We start from the raw sequence: 19,703 nt of genomic DNA on the forward strand, positions 1-19,703 counted from the left end.
TCACGTCGTTAACTTATCTAAGTCGCGCAACCTTTTCTCCAAAAAGAAACAGAATTAAAGTCCGAAATCAAATGGTAGTTAGCCAAATAAATCAATAACACCAACTGCTATTTATCGCTGTAGTACTCTTAGACTATCATTGTCCTATTAATTCATCATAATTTTTACAATCTTATACATACATATATTTCATAATATTAAAATCCTACGTATTTTTTTTTTTCGATACTGTATTATAAAATTGCTTGATAATATTTTATAAATTACAAAATGGCCAATATATACACAGGGTGTCCCATAAGTCTTAGGACAGCTTCAACTTCAACTTAATATTTCTTCTAGAAGAATTTTGAATTCTGTTTGTTGCATATGATTTATGCATCTCCATCTTTGTTTGTCGCTAAAAAAACATTTTTTTTCCATAACGTGTTCTTCAGCCTCTAACGACGAGATTATGACCCCTAAGCACGCCATCATTTCGTAGGAAAGAGCTGTAGGATCGGTACCAAGGCCCTGAGAAACCGCAATGTGTGAAAGTAATTTGTCAACTATACCATTAAGGGGCAGAAGGAGAACGAAGAATGTCGATGATAGGCTCAGGAGTGGGCACCAAAGTTCATGAGAATACTCAGGTTGATCATGGTAACAAGGACGAAGTTCAAGCGGCAACTTCTCAGTAAGGTTAAAATGGCATAATGGCTGACCTTGGAGAAGGTGCTCCTGAAATGTATCAATTCTTGAACGCATGTTTCAATCATTTGGAGAGACGAGAAGATCTTCATCATGGAACTGGCTTACAAAAGCCTCTCGACTGGATGATGTGTCGGAACATCGAGAACGTTCCCCTTAACGAGCACAGCCTTGTAAGTGGCCAAAAGCCAATATCAGTGATGGTCTAGATGGGTGTCACCTCATGCAGGACGAAGACACCATTGATGGTGTGGAAAAGTCAATCAATGTGTCTATCTAGAAATTTTACAGTCCCATGTACTTCCCTGGATCCAGGAACAGCACTGGGAAGGATCTCACTTTCACATATTGTAAATTTTCTTTCAGAGTGGTGCCAAAATACTTTCGAGCACTTCTGGAGCAAGGCCCCTTCTACCCCAGATTTCAACGTAACAGGCTTTTCCATATAGTCCATTCTGGAGAGGGAAGTTAGTGTAACTTCCTACCCCAGTGCTGACGACTTGGAGGCTGCCATAGTGCTAGCATCGGACAACTTGCCGGGGGAGACCATCCGTACACTTTGTAAAGACGTTCTGAAGCGTTTGAGAGCTGTATTTGCCCCAAATAGTGGTCATGTGGAATGAATTGACACTCATTTTGAAGGAAATTTCAAGCTGAAAAAAAAATGAAATAAAATGATGTTTCGAGAAATAAATGTATTTGTACTTTTTGAGCTGTTGAAGTTGACCAAAGACTAATGGGTCATCCATGTATACTACAAGGTATCAACAAGAAATTTTATTCCTGTCCTAATGGAAAGGGAGCATAACTATTCATAATTTATTGTTTCTTTATTTATCAAAACGGGGTAAATTATGAAATAGACTGATGTATCTGTTGCTACGAGGGCAGCATCGGCTTACAATAAAATACATAGTGTATTTTTGTGTTAGCAAGGTAACACTGTGCTATATCAACGTCTTAGGGAGCCAATTTCATAACTTTAAAGATACTTAATATGATCACATCTTCCTCCTCAATGTGGGTACAAATAATAACTTGAATTATTATTAGACTTAGAAATCTATACATTCAATGAAATTATATGTATTCTCCAATTGATTTCATGGAACAAAGAAAATCCATGAATCTACAGGAGGTATTGCAAATGGAATATAATCTTAGATTGCAAAATTTGTACTTATGTACTTTTAAATTTAAAAAAAAAAACATAAAATAAAATGATAAGATTTAATATTAAAAGCATTGTGAAACCATTTGAATCCTATATTCAAATTTTATTCATCCGTAGTTTTATTTAGTAGTTGGACGAACTATTATTAAGTATTATTGTTCATTTGGACGTGTTCCAAAGGATCAATTATATGTCTGTAGATTCCAAGAAGGTATAACCCATAAGTAAGGTGTACATAAATATTTTAACCTTTTATCTTAATCAAATTACACAATATGGGAAGTTGAAATACATACAACATACGCATCCGTCTATTAAATAATAATGTAAATGAGGGTATCAAGTAAAATACACAACGTTTTTATAGTTTCCTTAATAAATAAACTTGTTATTTTATATCATTAAGTATATTATGTACATTCTACATTTTATCTCCTTATTATGCCAACGTTCTTATGGGCATCCCATCTACATATATTCGTAAACTAATTTATGGTATTTACTTTAATCTTCTTTTTGTACCTGCAAATTTTTTTCTATAACTTACGTCGATTTGGTCAAAATTAACTCATAAGTCATATTATGAGGGTGGTCTGAAAAGTTTCCAATATTAACTTGAAGATGACAGCACTTGCAAATAAAAACTAGTCACATCGAAAGAGACTAATCTAGCATCTGTTGAGAGTCCCTGACCAAAGTTTCAGTCCTTTCGGACGACCAGTTGTTATGTAACAGTAGTCTGAGTGGGACATTTGTAACATTTAAATAGATTCAAACAATAGCAGCTATATAAAGCCTTGTTCTGTAAAATTTGATGCGTCTAAGTCAATCCAACTCGGAGTAATTGAGGCAAAATCAAAGTGTTTTTGTGAAAATTTATTTACGAGAGAAAAACGCAGTGTATAATACTTGGACAGGTGACAGAGATGAGAGCATGGCTGGGATAAATGTGTAGAGTTTCAAGGAGACGATTTTGAAAAATAAAAATGAAATCAGAAAAAATGTCTTGTATCTTTGTTAGGGCGGGAACTTTTCAAACCACCCTAATCTCGTACGTTTACAATATTGATAATATTGGTGAGAAAAACGCGTGCAAGGAGAAGGGGGGCGGGGGGAAGACATATGGTAAGGTTCTTGAAAATACTGATGTGATTATCATCTGCCTGCTTTATTATGATTTTTGAGGGTATAATTTGGCGGTAGTTGTCAAAAATGTTCGTGAGGGAAATTTTACTGAAAGTTTGCTCTTAAAAATATATTCACTATTATTAGTTTCTAAGATCAACGTGTCTAATCACAAAAACCTCAATGGTTTTTACTACTTTTGTGTTCAAAATTATTTTATCTAAAATCAAAATAAGTTCATTACTTATTTCTTGTATCTATGATCTATTCTTAGATAATATGTGTAGTAACAAAAGCAAGGAAATAGATCCAAAAATCCAAAATAGCAATCGTCTAAGACAAACGTTATTCAAATATCTCACAATTTGATGTATCTCTATATTTTATATATATAATTCCCCTAATATATTTGTTAAAATATACACATTAGCTTTGAACTTTGAAATGGATTATAGTTTGGAGGGTTATTATGTATTATAAAGTTTCATGTCATTTATGACCATGCATATACTTGACTTAATGAGATGGAAATGATTTCTTTTCAATAGGTATCTCATATTCTTTTTTTAGCCTTGATTTGTCAAAATGATTTGAGAACACAAAAATCATTGATTTATACAAAATATATATACGTATGTATATTATCCATTTTTGTGAGATTCCTACTTTTGCAGTAGAAGTTTTGTTAGTAAATCTTTTGGAAAATCTGATACTGTTTTCATATACACTATTTTGAAGTTTTGAAAATAGAAAAGTTGTATCAGAGAGTATTGCTTCTATATTTATCGAGAATTTCAACTTACAGGAAGGTCCCGCATACCATGGTTTCAAACACCGCGGATTTCACATAACGCAGTGTTTGGAATTGTTTTGAGTCTCCGTATAGTATGCTATTTTCCGCTTATATCTCTGTTTTTTTATATTAGGATAATAAATTATATATTGAAGCAAACAAGACTTTTTGAGTTGTTGATGAGTTCGTTCATACTATGTCTATTTATTTACATAATAGAATTGTATAATTTTGCATTGGGGGGGAGAGTGTTCTGGAATATTTGATTGGATACAAAGACATACAACTGTTGGTAATTACTTATTAAGTAAATTTGCATTAAAAAGGTTCCCGAATAAATAATGGTTTAGTTCCGATTATTTAAATTTTACAGTTTCAAATGACCGGATATAAAATCAAAGTAAATACCTGATTAAGATTAAAGCTTATAAATATTTTAAAAGTATCTTGTCTGACGTAAATTATTTAAGATTTTTATTGTCTTAAAAGTACCAAAAAAAAAAAATGATAAAATAGTAAAAAATGGACTTGCTCCCAAGCACCCTTATAATCGGGGAACACCTGTACCTACATATATATCAATACACCATTTCCCCCAAATATGTAGCTACGTACATAAATAGAAATGATGTAAACAATTAAAATTACTTCTTACAATAGAATGATCAAGGGTTCAAGCACACTATGGGCATTCCAGTCACGGATTTCCCATTCTCTTCACCTCCCCCTGTGCTTCGACCATATCTACCTACACATACATTTTTATTATAGTTATTGTTTGCTATATAAATGCAGTATCAGCTTTTTATTAGGGAAGGTCAAAGTATTGAATTGACCTTTCCATCATGTGTTGTTCCCTCAATCTCTTTATTTATAGATATATGTTTCATATTTGTTTGTCTTTTCTTAACAAACAAAAAGTGATGTCATTTTACACTCTGAATTGAAAATAAAATAAAGAGTTTGATCTTTGAAATGCATATTTGAACCTCTATGTAATATATTGTAATGAAATTTTAGTGTATGTAATCTTTCAAACGTGCTATGGGGTAATATAAAAGTAAAAATGAAGATTTATTGTTTAATGTGCAATTAGAGAGAAATTTTCTGTATGTAATTTATTTTATTGTGTCTGAATAGAGGTCAGCGATGCTGGAAAATAATATTATCATAAGGGGGGGCCAAACAATGATGTCATCAGGTGTGGCAGAAGATTTTTCTTTAAGAAGAGAGGTTTTAAGCACTTATTTAACCCTTTTGACTGAATTCTTTTGTTTTTTTTCATAAATGGCAAATTGACAAATAACTATAAAGCTTTTTCTCAAGACAAGACAAATTGAATTTTTTTTAGATCAACAATCAAATTTCAATAGCCCTTATGATTCAAGGACCACTTATACTCTTACCGGGTGGTCCATTGAAATATGAACACTTAGTAATTCAATGATTTATGAAGGTTGAGTGATTGAAATTAATTCATATTTCGATATAATAAAATGTAAACACATAGTAACAAAACATAACAAATCTGAGCTCTCTAGCTTATAGTAAAAGAAGACAAAATGACACTTGAAAGTGATTGTCGAATTTCCATTCGCAAACTCCAAGCAGTTGGGCGTTTCTTTGACCAATGTCTACGCCGTCAGTAAGTCTGAAACGTTGGAGAGTAAGAAGGGCTCTGCCAAAAGGCCAAACTGGATCTGGAAGAATTAAAAGAAACAGCAAGGCTAATTTTCTCAAGTCAATAAGGGGTATGCAAGAGATCTTGAGATTTTACAGCAGACTGTCTAGAGAGCTATCAAAAAAAGTAGGTAGAAAGAGCCTTGTGAGGGTGGAGAGGCCACTTTTGACACCAGCAAAGAAATAAACCCAATTCCTCCGTTGCAATACTTTTTTGAATGATTCTTTTGAGTTCTTTTGAACTCTTATTTGACACTTTTGTCCCACCTATATGCCCTCATGCCAATTTCCCCGACTACACCTTTTGGGTGCATGTCAAGGGGAAGGCCTGTAATGTCCATCATCAAAATACCGATGCCCTGAAAGTCCTGTCAACAAGCACTGGGACACCATAACAGAGATACTATATCCACAGCGGGTACTAGACCTTTCGCCACCGCCTGGAAGCCATTTTTGCTGCTAAGGGTGGCTACATTAATGTTTAAGGGAGATCAGACACACATATATTTATAGTATTAATTTATAAAGATTTCTATGTAGCATTATTATTAAACGAACGGAATATACAATAATGAAAACTAAACCTATTTATAAAGTTCTTCCACGGATTATTAGAGTGAGCTTGCGTATCACAGTTTGATAACTCTTCTCCAGCACATGTGTTTCTAAAAATTCTTGATATTCTTGATATGGATGATAAGAAAAGATTTGTCGGACGGTAGGAATTTCAACCTATTTTTCTGCAAACTCTCACATAAATAAATAAGTAACGAACCAATTGGACTCATTAAATATACTTAATAATGAACCATTTAGCTGCTAGTTATTACTCATGCAACTGAATATAAATTACAATCTATATCCATATATATTGAGACAAATTTGGGATTTGAAAATTGAATAAATTGTTCATGATTGTTCTATTCGAAGAGTTTTTACTTAAATCTAGTCCAGTATATTCTTTCCCTATTTGTCTTGAAAATTTCATAATCATGAAGCTACTTATTTGACTTAATTGCCCCTTTATAACTTCATAGATATAACAAACTTAACAGTTTCTCACCAGTATTTTAACTAGGAGGTGTTAGGTACATAGTTAACGTCAAGACTAGGAAATTCTTCTCATTTATTTAATCCAACGCAAGAAAGAAGTGCCGTCCCGAATCTTTATGGACTAGAAGATTCCGTGGTCAGTCGATATGCTCTCTTCAAACTCAGTAAAAGACATCATATTTAAAAAACGTATAAAATGAAGATTGACTTCCTAATGAATTTATCCAGGCCCATGGGTATATTGAAATTGCAAGACCTGGGCGCGTAAAGGACTAATAAAACTATAGTTATTACAGCTTCTCGTTTAAAGGGTTTTTAATGAATGGGAGAAGACATTACCACCCACTTATCCCAGGAGATTGGAGACTTATATCTGATGCTTCGAAAAAATATTGACACTTTCAATCTAAAACTTTATCAAGATGTATTTCAGCTACCAGTTGTAATAGGGTATGTCAATAAAATAAAAATAATAATTTGATGTCTTGGCTACCCTAATCGATGATGTAGCCTGGTGATCTGGTGAGTAGGGGGCTACATTTTCTTTGGCCAGAAAGGCAAGTTGTTCTTTAACCACTTCTGGGCTTTTTTGGACGTGTGTATAGGTGCACCATTCTGCTGCAACACCACGTTCATGTCTGGGTAGTTAGTCTGGACCCATGGTAAGATGGTAATCTTCCTTGGTTTCTTGCCAGCGTCTACAAGTGCGTGGACTGAAATTCTTTGGTCACGATTAGATGGCATTTTCTTGGCTTCTAAGTCGCTTAGAAAGATTTAGATTTTATTTTGTTTTCTGTTTATTTTTAAAATTTGACCAGAACTATTTTACCGCATCCACAAAAACCTTGATTGATGTAGTAAAAACGAAGTGTAAATATATTTTCACTGATAACAGTATGCTTCTTTTATCCACCCAGAGGTTAAGGATACAATATGGGAGTATCTTGGGCAAAAATAAACTAGATGCCTCGAGGTTTCAACTACCGAGCTGCAATAGGAGCACATCCTCTTTTCTTCATCTTCCACAGATTTATTACTGAAAATGGATGAGGTAGCCAAACGGTAGCGTAGCCATTTTTCTAGGGAAGACGATAAGGGATTGCTAAGCATTAACCTGGAATTCATAAATACCTCCTTGACTGTTTCATGACCCAAGCGAAAAAGGGGTTTGTGACTATACTGACAGAGGAGTCAGACAAACAAAATTAGATATCACGGATTCTTTTCTGAGTGCAAGAAGTCGATAAACCTTCAAATGAGTGTTTCTTGATTAAATATTTAGATACAAACTCAAACTTTATAACATCAAATCAGCCATTTTTATTCTCTATGAATAATGTTCTACGGAGTTCAGTCGTAAAGAAGCCTCAAAATTTAGCAAGTTTGTTCCCACTCGTTAGCTATATTTTCATCCAATGACCTTTTTTATCTTGGGAAGAAAGGGATTGTTCTAGAAGGGTTTTGTTTACAGGTAGGGGGTGGTCATAGAAGTAAAAATATGTGTAAATATACACTGTACAGTTTATACAGTAAAATGTTCAACAATATATATAAAAATTCATGTGTTTTGAAAATATAATTAGGTACTTAAACAATAACTATAAGTAACTATTAAGACATTTTCAATGTAAACTTTACACTCATCTGATTGATTTTACTGCCTTAATGAGAAACAGAGCTTCCTGTCACTATTTTTTTTTATAAATTACTCAAAAATATACATATATGTAAACCTCTACCAGCGGTTCCTGGGAAAATACAATGTATTTGTTTTCCTTGAACGGATGACTGTGGTTGAAAAAAAAATATATACATAAATAGGGAGATAAGATCATTTGAATCATGAATATGATATATGTAGAAATTCAGTGCCATGAAGTAGAGGCTGTTTCAGTAATAATATTATGTTTTTATTTTGATGGATCATGCTTTCTTCCGGACTCGATTCTTATTCATCCTCCTCATCATATTGTTCCATGACCACAAAATATCTATGACTAGAGGCATGGGTAGCAATTAGTATGCTTTGCATTCAGTGGTTTTATTCATTTTTCAAAAATATACCTACATAATGTCTATCCTGATAGACATGAGTTATCCAAATAAGTTTACTGCCCTCTATTCATCTTGTCCCTTTAAAAAAAAAATGAACAAAAGGTTTACCTCTTAACTACATAGATTAAAATCACTTATTTTTTTATACTTTTGAATCAGCAGGGAGCTCTGGATCTTTTTAAAAAAAAAAAGAGGCGAGTAAAGAAAAGTACAGACACAGTCGTATTTATTTGATCTTTCTCCAAAAGAAAACAGACATGAATGAACTTATGTAGGTACTGAAAAATAAAAACCTACGTGGATATTTACTCCATAACAAGAAGTAAGAATAACAAAAAATACCATGTTTTTGAGTACTCACATAGGTATATTTACAATTGGGTCTCATTTGGACAGATATACACAAAAGACGGACTTAGTAGCTACATATGCAAGGTGATCTTTAGTACATCTCTCGTTCGTTCCCCTTAAAAAAAAAGGAAGAAAAGAATGCACAAAATCTGTTGGCAGTTAATCAATTATTCCAAACTTTTGACTACATATCTTTTAATTACAGGGGCGTCCCCAGAGGGTAGGCTGGAGGGGCTGTAATTGCGGGCTAATTGCGGGCAATTAAGATTTTTTTTTTAAGAAGGGAATTTAATATTAAAACATACGAAAAAAAATTATAATATTTGAAATTTTTATTTTTTATTTTTTTCCCTGTAAGGGTTAGAATGGGTTTCTTCAATACTTCTCAAAAAAAAAATTAGTATTTGATATTTAATTTCTCATATTCTTTCCCCTAAAATTTAACTTTTGTGAACAGCTGTAGATTTATGAAATGTTTTCGATTAAAATTAATTTTTTTGTTAACAAATCTGGACTTGTGAACTTTTTTTTTTCCAAAATATTTAATATTTCATACTTAATTGTCGTAAATTTTTTTTTAAACAGCTCTGGATTTTTGAAATTTTTTTTCTAAAAAATGTAATATTTTATTTTTTTTCCTTTAAAAATTAATTTTTGAAATTTTTTTCACCAACCTTTTAGAAAATAATATATTCCTTCGGACGCCCGGACGCACATGAATTAGTAAAACATTTTCATTTGACATTACAATGTATAGATAGTGTCACTTATTATGAAGTTTATTAGTTATAAAATTTAGTATATATTCTTTACTTTTATAACGTCAATAATACCACACTATAGGAATTTTTTAAAGCCCCTGCACAGCTTGTCAGCAGATGAATGATTCGGTCACTAGTATCGTGTAAAAATCTCATAGGATTTGATAAGATAATTATTACTAAAAAATTTAATTTCTGAAATTTATTATAATTTAGCAAATAGTTGTCCAAAAAATTTAATATATGATTTTTTTTTTCAAAAAAATTAATAATTGACATTTTTTCACAAAATTTTATAATTGTAATTTAATTTTTCTTTCAAAATATACTAATTTTTTTTGTGAGTAGCAGTGGATTTTTGAATTTTTTTTCCAAAAATTTAATTTCTAAATTTTTTTCCAAAAAATTTCAAAAAACAAGCCCTTTCTAAAGTATATCTTGCGGACACACCTGACAAATATAATGAAATTTCTAAAATCCAAAGTAATTGTAAAGTTTATAAATTAAGAAAATGATCCCAGGGAATAATTTTAATGTTTGACAAAAACTCGACTTCCACCTAGTATTTAAAATTAGAGACCCTGACAGATTTTGATTGGATATAAGGAACCTAGAGGTTTTTCTTGTACATTACAAAGTCCCTATAAGAAATTTTTCAACAACTTAAAAGAGCTAATTCGAGTTCAATCAATCAGTATTCAGACCATTAATAAGTAAATGTTCATGTTTGAAGAATGGGTTTGTGTTGAATGTCTTCAAAAAACAAGGAACGAATTATGTTGATTTCATACAATTAGGAAATTTTTTATCAAAAACAAATAAAAATCCGTCTGAAAGTTCCATGATCCACTGTTTTTTGAAAGAAAGATAAAATAATTAGTATGATTACTATTAAAAATTTGTAAAAACATCAATATATATGAAAAATAATGATTTAGAAAATACACAGGGCCATTGTTATTATTCTCTCATTGTCCTTTTGAAATGTATTTTCAATCCATAAACAACTTGTTGTAGAGATCTTAATGATAGAAGATAATAATAATAATAATAAATATTATCTCTGATAAAGTAGTCAAAAGGATTGGTAAAGGTTTTGTTAACTCAATTCCTTTTTAAACAGAGGTTACATGTTTCCTATATAATATAATATATAAAAGCCCAATAACCGTTGGTCTTGAAAAGAATGTGAGGCATGTCTTAAGATATCTAGACATCTGGTAATGTTGATGATAACTTCAAAAATAACTCATCTATCAAATTACAACGTTAGGTTAAATATTTCATTAGGGATCAAAGTCCTTGGACGTTTCGTGTATGAAATACCCTTGTAATTGGATGGTACATCATCAATATCGTTTCACCCCTCTATCAAGATGTAACATCTCAATAAACATTTGATTTCCTTTTTGGTTTTCAAGCTCTAATAATGTTTTCCTAAAGATTTGTTCGTTTACAAAGGAGTTGAGTACATCCTAAAATTATATAAACATTTCTATATTTTTTGATTTAAAAAGTGAACAAACATACACTTTGTACAATTGTGTACTTTGAAAGATAAATTTATCTCCAATATATTTACATAAATCATTTTACTTTATAATCTAATAGATTTGGGAAATAGTAATTTCGTATTTCCCGACCTTTTTTTTAAGACAAAGTATATTTTGTTCATTATAGGTCACATCGGATCATACGATAAGGAGTGTGTGTCTACTAAAAATGCTCTTTGGGATACAAATTTCTCGTTGGCATCAAGTTATCGAACAGAACGGGGCATACTTGACCACATTGTAAGGCTAAATAGAGAGGAATAGAAAAAAAGAATGAAGGTTGATGAAAAGAGATAGAAAGAGGGATGTAGAAAGATCCAATGGAGAAGACAAAAGGGAAAAAACCGAAAGAAGGCACGTCGTGACCTATATTGTATCACACAACCTTTCATCCAAAAAGAAACCGAAAAAAATCCCGAAAACATCTGGCCCAATAACACCAACTGTTATTTATCTCACATATACTCCCAGACTATCAGTGTCCTATTAATTCTTCATCATTTTTGAAAATGAATTACATATTATTAAAATCAAAATAGTATTTTATTCGATACTGTATTATATTATAACTTAGTATTAATTTATTAAAAGTGAAGTAACTGTGTATGATAGCCAAAATTTATTCATAGAAATAATAAAATGGCCAATTACATATTATATGAACAACGAAGGATCAACAAAAAATTGTGTTCCTGTTCTTTTGGTAACGGAGCATAGGTATAGAATAACTTATTCCTTCGTTTATTTATTAAAAAGAAAATAAATTATGAAATAGCAATGACGTATCAAGGGAGAAGAGGGAATCGACAGCTGACAACAAAATATGTAGGATATTTTTGTGTTAGCGAGGTAATGTCGTGAAGGAGAGAGATATAGAAAGGGAAAATGAAAAATAGGTTTTATTTCGGTGAAAAAAAGCTTTTTAATTACCTTGAACCCCCCTCCCCTCTCCCAACATAATTACTTAACAACAGGTTTGTTTGTTTTATACGTCTACTTGCTAATATTTTAAACTGATATATTAAACGAGGGATGTCCAACCTGTGGCCAGCTTAATTTTTAAGAGAGGGCCCATCTCATTCTAAATTTAAGTAGTATTTTTTTAGCCAAATTGTCACAATATCATCAAAACCTATAGAACGCGCAAAATACCTGCAAATATTAAAAAATAATTTCTAAATAAAGGAATTTTTGAAAAAATAGCTCTGAGGAAAAAAAAACTTGCAGAGCAAAATTTAATCTTTTTTAAAGCTCAAAATAAACAAGCCCTTTCCCACCAAAAAAACAAAAAAGTAAAAACCTGAAGAGCCCCCTAAACAGGTTTGCCAGATTGGCCTGTTTTGAAGTAGTTTGACCTTGAAAAAATGGATCATACTTGTTTTTAAAATTTGGCATAAGTTTTAAATAAATATGTATTTAATAGTTTTGTTTTATGAAGAGATTTTTCATAAAATTTAATTTAATAGGTAGTGTGGCCCTCTAAAATCTTTCAAATGGCAATACGGCACATTATTTTAAAACGTTGGACTTCTCTGTATTAGACAATTTAGGATTCCATATGTGATAACAGCCTTATAAATTTATACATAATATGTATTTTTATCATATGTTATAATATAACATATGATTAAAATTTGGGGTCTTTGGAAACTTTTAGGAGGACTACCCCCCCAAATACCACTAAACGAATGAATGGTTAATAATTTATGGATGTACAGAAATACAATTTCTTTTACTCAAGCATTCCTTAAAATTTAAAATAAATCTTATACTTATGATAATCAAATCAATAAATTATCTCAAAAAAAAAAAAAAAAAAAAAAAAAAAAAGAGTCAAATAAATTGTAAATAATAAATTAAACCGATCATATATCCAATCCATCAAGAACCCTATTTATGTTTACAAAAAAAATAAAACGCATCCAGAGGCTCATTACTTGAGAGGAAGCAATGATAAATTGGCTATCTCAGGAAACACTTTAGCAAATGAACCACCGACAAAATCTTGGATCCATAATTATCTTTGTTTATTTCATGAACTCTTAACGGATGGTTTTGTGTATGTAATACATTCATAGAGAACATATAGAAAAATGTTTGTTTTTTTGAGGATGTTTTTATCGCATAAGTTCAGGTTAGATTTGTTGAGGGATTAATGTTAAACTTGTATTTATATATTTTTTCTCCCTTCCTTTATTCTCCACTTACAAGTTTTACCATATCATAAAGTAAGAAGAGGTGAACAACAGTTGATGTAAATTAAGCGATATCAGCGACCTCAACCAATTTATAATTACATTTGACAAAAGTTGATGATAAAAATACACAACCTTTCGATTTTTTTTGTTTCAAAACGTTATTTTATGTTTGAAACACCTCTTTTTGGAAGATATTGATTACTTAGTTTATTAATTAATATTTGTATTGATACATTATTATGAAAATTTAATTAGAGATGCTACAAATTACTTTTATAAGTAGTAACCTTTATGCGTCAGAGTTTAAGAATTGATTATATTTAAAGGCCATATGAGAGTCAAATGAAGTTCCTTATATTTAATAGAGTGTTTATAATATAGTTAATATTTCAAATATTCTTGTGTTTAACTACAAAATATTAATGACCATTTAATAATATAAATACTAGTTTCAATATGAAAATACTAGACCGTTCTAATTTTCTTTAGATCGAACTACTTTGTCTCTTTAAAGAAGCTAGCTCTGAATCGGTCTAAAAGAAAAAACATCGATCTACTTCGATTCTGAAAAGAAAAAAAAATTGCCTATGCTTCATATTTGTAAACTGGACTGGGGGAAAAATGGGTTCATAGATTGAAACAGGAAAATCGGTCAATACATTGAGAGCAAAAAATTTGTTCCAAGATTTGAAGACGATCAAATTTCGGTCCATGTTCTTAAATCAAGGTCTGGTCAAAAATATCAGTCCATATCAGTTTTTCAAAAATTATTTAAAACTGAACAAAAAAAAAAATTGATCTAGGACTGAGTATCAACACTTACAAACACCTCTAGCTTCTTGACCAGGGCGTCCGCAGGGGCTGGACCGGAGAGGGTTTAGTATTTTTTGTTTTTTTTAGAAAATTTAATATTTGAAATTTAATCAAAAACAAAAATTAAATTTTCAGTGAAATAGTATTTTTAAAATTTATTTCCAAAATATTTTATATTTAAAATTTAATTTTTCAATTATTTTTTTCAAAAAATTAAATTTTTTGTGTTACCTGTTAATTTTTGAATTTTTGTGAACAACTATGGATTTTTGATATTTTTTACCAAAAAATTTAATTTTTTGTAAACAGCTCAGAATTTTTGTTTTTTTTCCAAAATATTTAGCTTTTCTTGAATAGCTGTGGATTTTTAAAGTTTTTTATCAAAAAATTAAATAATTGAAATTTAATTTTTGTAATTTTTTTTCGTACAAATTAAATTTTTTGTGAACAATTCTTGATTTTTAGAATTTTTTTTCCAAAAAAATTAATATTTTTAATATTTTATATTTGTTTCGAAATTATTATTTTTTTGAATGGCTGTGGATTTTTGAAATTTTTTCGAGAAAATTTAATTTTTCAAAAATAAATTTCAAAAAAGTTCCCCCCCTAAAAAAAAGATATATATATATATATACATAATCCTGCATACGATTATCTATGTATGCCTAGATCCATGACAAAACCTATTGAATCTTTATTAATTTGTCTTTCATTTGATATGAATATAAATATATTTAAAGAAAAGTTGTAATAACTTTCAAAAGATGAATCAAAACAAGTTTTGTTTCAATGTAATTTAAAAACATATAAAAAAAGAATGTGTAGATGTGACAAAAAATTAAACAAATAGAGTTTACAAGTGTTGACATTTCAAAATGTATGTATAGCTATAATGCTAGAAATGTTTTTAAATATGGAGTTCGTATCAGTTACTCACTTAAACTGAGTAACATATTATATAGGTATGTATAATAGATATTTGTAAAGTAATTAGTATTCTTTTCATTTACAGTTAAACACCCCTACTTTTGATAACATTTGAGATTACTTCCAAAATCCTTAACAAATGTTATCAGACATATACAAATATTTACATACATAATATCAATTAAGCATACGGAAATAGGTTTAAGACCTTCTAAACAGATTATAGAATCATTTTGGCTAAAATTTTAACATTTAAAATTCTACATAATGAAACAATCAATGTATACTAACATAATTAATTTAGAACTGTACATTTTTGACCTTGATTATATCACACAACCTTTCATACGAAAAGAAAAAAAATCTTTTAATCAGTTGGTGGTTCGTTAATTCTTTCTAATAATCGAATTAATGCCCAATAATTATTGATAATTCTTCACAGTTTCAACCACTCAACACTCATAACTCTGATTATAGTACAATAAGTACAAACATCGATAGCTGATAATAAAACACGGTGCAATATTTTTTGTTTGTTGATGATATAAAAAAGTAATTTCCACATAGAGGGTTTTCAAAGGAATTATATTGAAATTATTATTCATTAAATGAAATTGTACAAAATAATGGGGATTATTACATACAAGAAAAAAAATGGTTTGTTTGATTAAGTTACCTCACTATCATTTTTGTTAGAAAACCTATTATAAATACTGTTTCTTGAATTTCTTTTACAGATAATTATTTATTTGATTGCATAAAATTACAATTAAATGTTATAAAATTAATTATTACGTTTTTATGACCACTATTATTGAAATGCGGATTTGGTTCAATTTTCATTGAATTAGGTTACAAAACCATTTTGAATATATACATAAAAAGCAATGAAAAGTACAGTAATTTTTTTGTTAATAATTGGGTATTTGTAGCTCTTATAACTTTATGAGATACAAGCATTTGATTACGTTTCATTATGCAATTAAAAATATCTAATCATGTGCATAAATACTTAGGTATATATTATTAAAAATATAAGGTTCAAGGTTAAAAGGTCGCTTTAAATTATTAGTGGTCAATAGTCCAGTAGTACAAACATATAGAGAGTGAACCAGATAAATCAGGAAAATCTTTAAAGGCTTTTAATGAACGAAAAAGAATGGGTAGAAACTTCATTTTATTATTATTTAAAGCTACTTTTAGTCAAATTCAATTATTTATAATGAAATACGCCTCTTTTGATAACCTCAGCAAGCTTTGGCAGGCCTAAGCCACCTCGTGCAGATCCAGTTTTGTCATTATATTGGTTCTGTTTTTGCACTTTTAATTTACATTCCCTGGATAAAGTAGCCCAAGGAATAAACTAAACCTTCTTCCATGATAGTCGACCGGCCCATAAGACCAAAAAAGTGCAAGATATTGGTCACAAAATATCCTCATTTTTGGAGCTCAGATTTTTGGCCTGCAAACAGCCCAGACCTGAACCAATGGGATTTCCATCTTTGGGGAGGGTCGAGCTTGAGGTTTGTGCCAAGTATCTTTCGTCTCTTCCTGAAGAAGTCAATTACCCGTACAATGTCGTGGCAGGATCCGTTCGAGGTCTGCCAAAGCTGCCGGTGCCGTGTGTCCAAGGTTATAAAAAAAGGCGAATCACATTTATTTATATATATATATAATTAAATGTTGTTGAATGTAGCTTTAAAACAATAAAATATATGGTTCGACCCAAACTAGGTCGTTCGTTATAAGCCCCTAAAATTTTTCTTAATTCATCTGAACCACCCTGTATAAAGTTGAATTAAAAATAGATATTATATCCCTTTGGAGAAGCTTCTGAGACGATTTAAATATACACTTACTGTATTTTATTAAGAACACATTTCTGAATAGAAAATAATCTGGGTCATTATTGTCACATATTGAAATACCATATATTTAATTTACCAGAAACTTGGATAAATGTGCATTTATCCAATGTGTTGTTTATGTATCCAAGTGTATTGGTGTATTCAATAAGACAACCTTATATATTTTTATAATCAATGTATTCATGTAATGGGATGCTCTTAATTTTATTCTGTTATCTCCCAAACTTTGCATCAAAAAGAGAAGAAAGTTTCAAAATTAATTCGTAATTAGTCAATTAGCTTCCATACTATGGAAATATTTCAATTGATCTAATTATGGTGAAATTTTCATAACTTAATAAAAATATTATTCAATTACAATCAATCCACGCACAGAACAAGATGCAAAAGTAGTAGACAAATCAACTGACCTAATCTATTTTTTCATAGTGGAATAACGTTGTGATAAAAGTGTTATTTTCATATAAATATTCCATGATTTACAAATTTATAATTGACATATTAAATTATAAATGACTTTGAGTTAAAAAATTGAGTTGTTCATTGGTAGATAACTAAATTACATACTTGTATAATTATTTTGGTTCAATTATAAGAAAGAATCCTTTTCAAGAGGTTTTAAAAGATAATATTAATTGTTAAAGATGAACAATTTACTGTTTATAATGGAAGTGTTTAACTATCTTTTTACTAGTAGGATTTATTGACAGACAATAATCATAATTGTATTTCTATTTATTGTTAATAGGTATAATAATCTGTCAGATCTCACGATCCCTTGTTATTACTCAGAACCTGGGTTTTTCTATGATCATGCTTTTGATTTGTAAATGTTTACCTGAACAATTGTGAAAAAGTGATTGTTTTTTTATGACCATATCTATTTCCATTTCATAAATTGAGTTACGGGCAATACTGATGAAACTTTGGCCTTCTCATTATAAATTTAACGAACAAGAGTTGATCCATTCAAATAATTTATAGAACAGGGTTCTTTAATTAGAATTCTACGACCTAAAGGGGCTTACAGAGTTACATATGGTAATAACAGTGGCGCCCAAGGGCGGTGGACTGGATGGCTGGAGCCCCCCTCCCCACTGCAATTAAGAAAATTTTGCTTTCCAAGATAAAATTTAATATGGAATTTTTTTTTAAAAGTTAATTTTTTTGTGAATAGCTATAAATTTTAGAAATTTTTCTCCAAAAAATGAAAAATCTGAAACTTAATTTTTGAAATTTTGTATACAAAAACTTTTATTCTTTGTAAACAGCTCTGAATTTATGCGTTATTTTTTTTCAAAAACTTTAATATTTGAAATTTTTGAGAACTATTGTGGATTTTTGAAATTTTTTGGCAAAAAATTTAACATTTGTATTTTTTTTATAAAAAAAATAACTCTTTGTTAACAATTGTGAATTTTTGAAATGTTTATTGTAAAAATTTAATTTTTTGTGAATAAATATGGATTTTTGAAATTTAATTTTTTGTCAACCTCTGTGTATTTTTAAATGTTTAAGAATAGCTATGGATTTTTGAAACTTTTTTCTAGATGATTTTCCTCTAAATAATGCTATTAAAGTTACACGAAATGTACTTCAGATGTTACCATTGTGCCTCTGGAATGTAACTAGTAATGTTAAAAATCTAAACGAGTGTAAATATATATAAAACATGTTTGTTGACAACTTGCAAAATATGAATTCGTGTTTATTTTTAATCTATTATTAATATCAGCAGATATCATATCTCTCATAGTAACCAATTTTTTTGACGTCATTCCTAGTGTGACTTCAGTATTTTTCTACAACTTGACTATATCTAACCATACAAAAAGAGTCATACTGATACTTCATAGGCTTAAGGTGAAGTATAAATATCATATACTGCATTGAGATCACATTTTTGTATTGCATTAACCATTAGATTCTTTAAACAATAAACATACTAAAGACCAGGTTCACAATATGTCATATTTAAGAAAATATCAAATCATTTATTTTGCTTTTCTCACGTTTAAGGGTTACTCAATATGGTAAAGATGATGTAGTTACATATTGTTTACTAAAATCCATCAAATATAAAACATTGATATTTGTAATATGAAATTTAGGAGATCAAATTTGGTCGATTTCCTTTTACACATGCTGTGTAATAATTTACGAACCCCCACGATGTAGAGCCAATCAAATGAATATAATTTCATTGAATCACAAAATAATACAACTTATAGCCTGAGACGATATATTTTGAAATCAGACCATTTTAGAGCACTCTAAATTTATTTTCAGACTTAGATGTAAACATTATGGATTTTTTAGAGCCGATTACTTGAGGTGAAAAAAAAAACGGGTAGCCGATTCTTAGGCCGATTTAAAAAAACAACAACATGGGTATTAATAATAATTTTGGTCACGTATTTCTCATAAAAAATTGTTGATTATTATTTTTATTTAACATTTTTTGATTCTATAACTTTTTTCTTTAGTTGTTTTGTTACAAAAAGTATTTGATCTTGTTATTTGATGAAAAACTATTCCTTATAATTGGCAAAATTTTCCCAATTATCTTTGATTACAAAAATAAACTTGTAGAGTATTGTGTATTATAGATCAGCTGTATATGTATATTGGCATTACCCGGAGTTATTAGGTGAACATACAA

At 29.8% G+C, this 19,703-nt stretch overlaps 1 protein-coding gene across 1 annotated transcript in view; it reads left to right on the forward strand.

The window, feature by feature from the left end:
* Window positions 1-581: 581 nt before the first annotated feature.
* Window positions 582-19,703, forward strand: part of LOC121128836 (small ribosomal subunit protein eS25-like) — an 84,686-nt gene continuing 65,564 nt past the window's right edge. Inside the window, exon 1 of the mRNA XM_040724439.1 lies at window positions 582-676. Within this exon, the coding sequence (XP_040580373.1) occupies window positions 582-676 (95 nt within the window). The remainder of the gene's footprint in view (window positions 677-19,703) is intronic.

The sequence above is a fragment of the Lepeophtheirus salmonis genome, chromosome 14, assembly GCF_016086655.4.
Source record: "Lepeophtheirus salmonis chromosome 14, UVic_Lsal_1.4, whole genome shotgun sequence".
In the NCBI taxonomy this organism is placed as follows: Eukaryota; Metazoa; Arthropoda; class Copepoda; order Siphonostomatoida; family Caligidae; genus Lepeophtheirus; species Lepeophtheirus salmonis.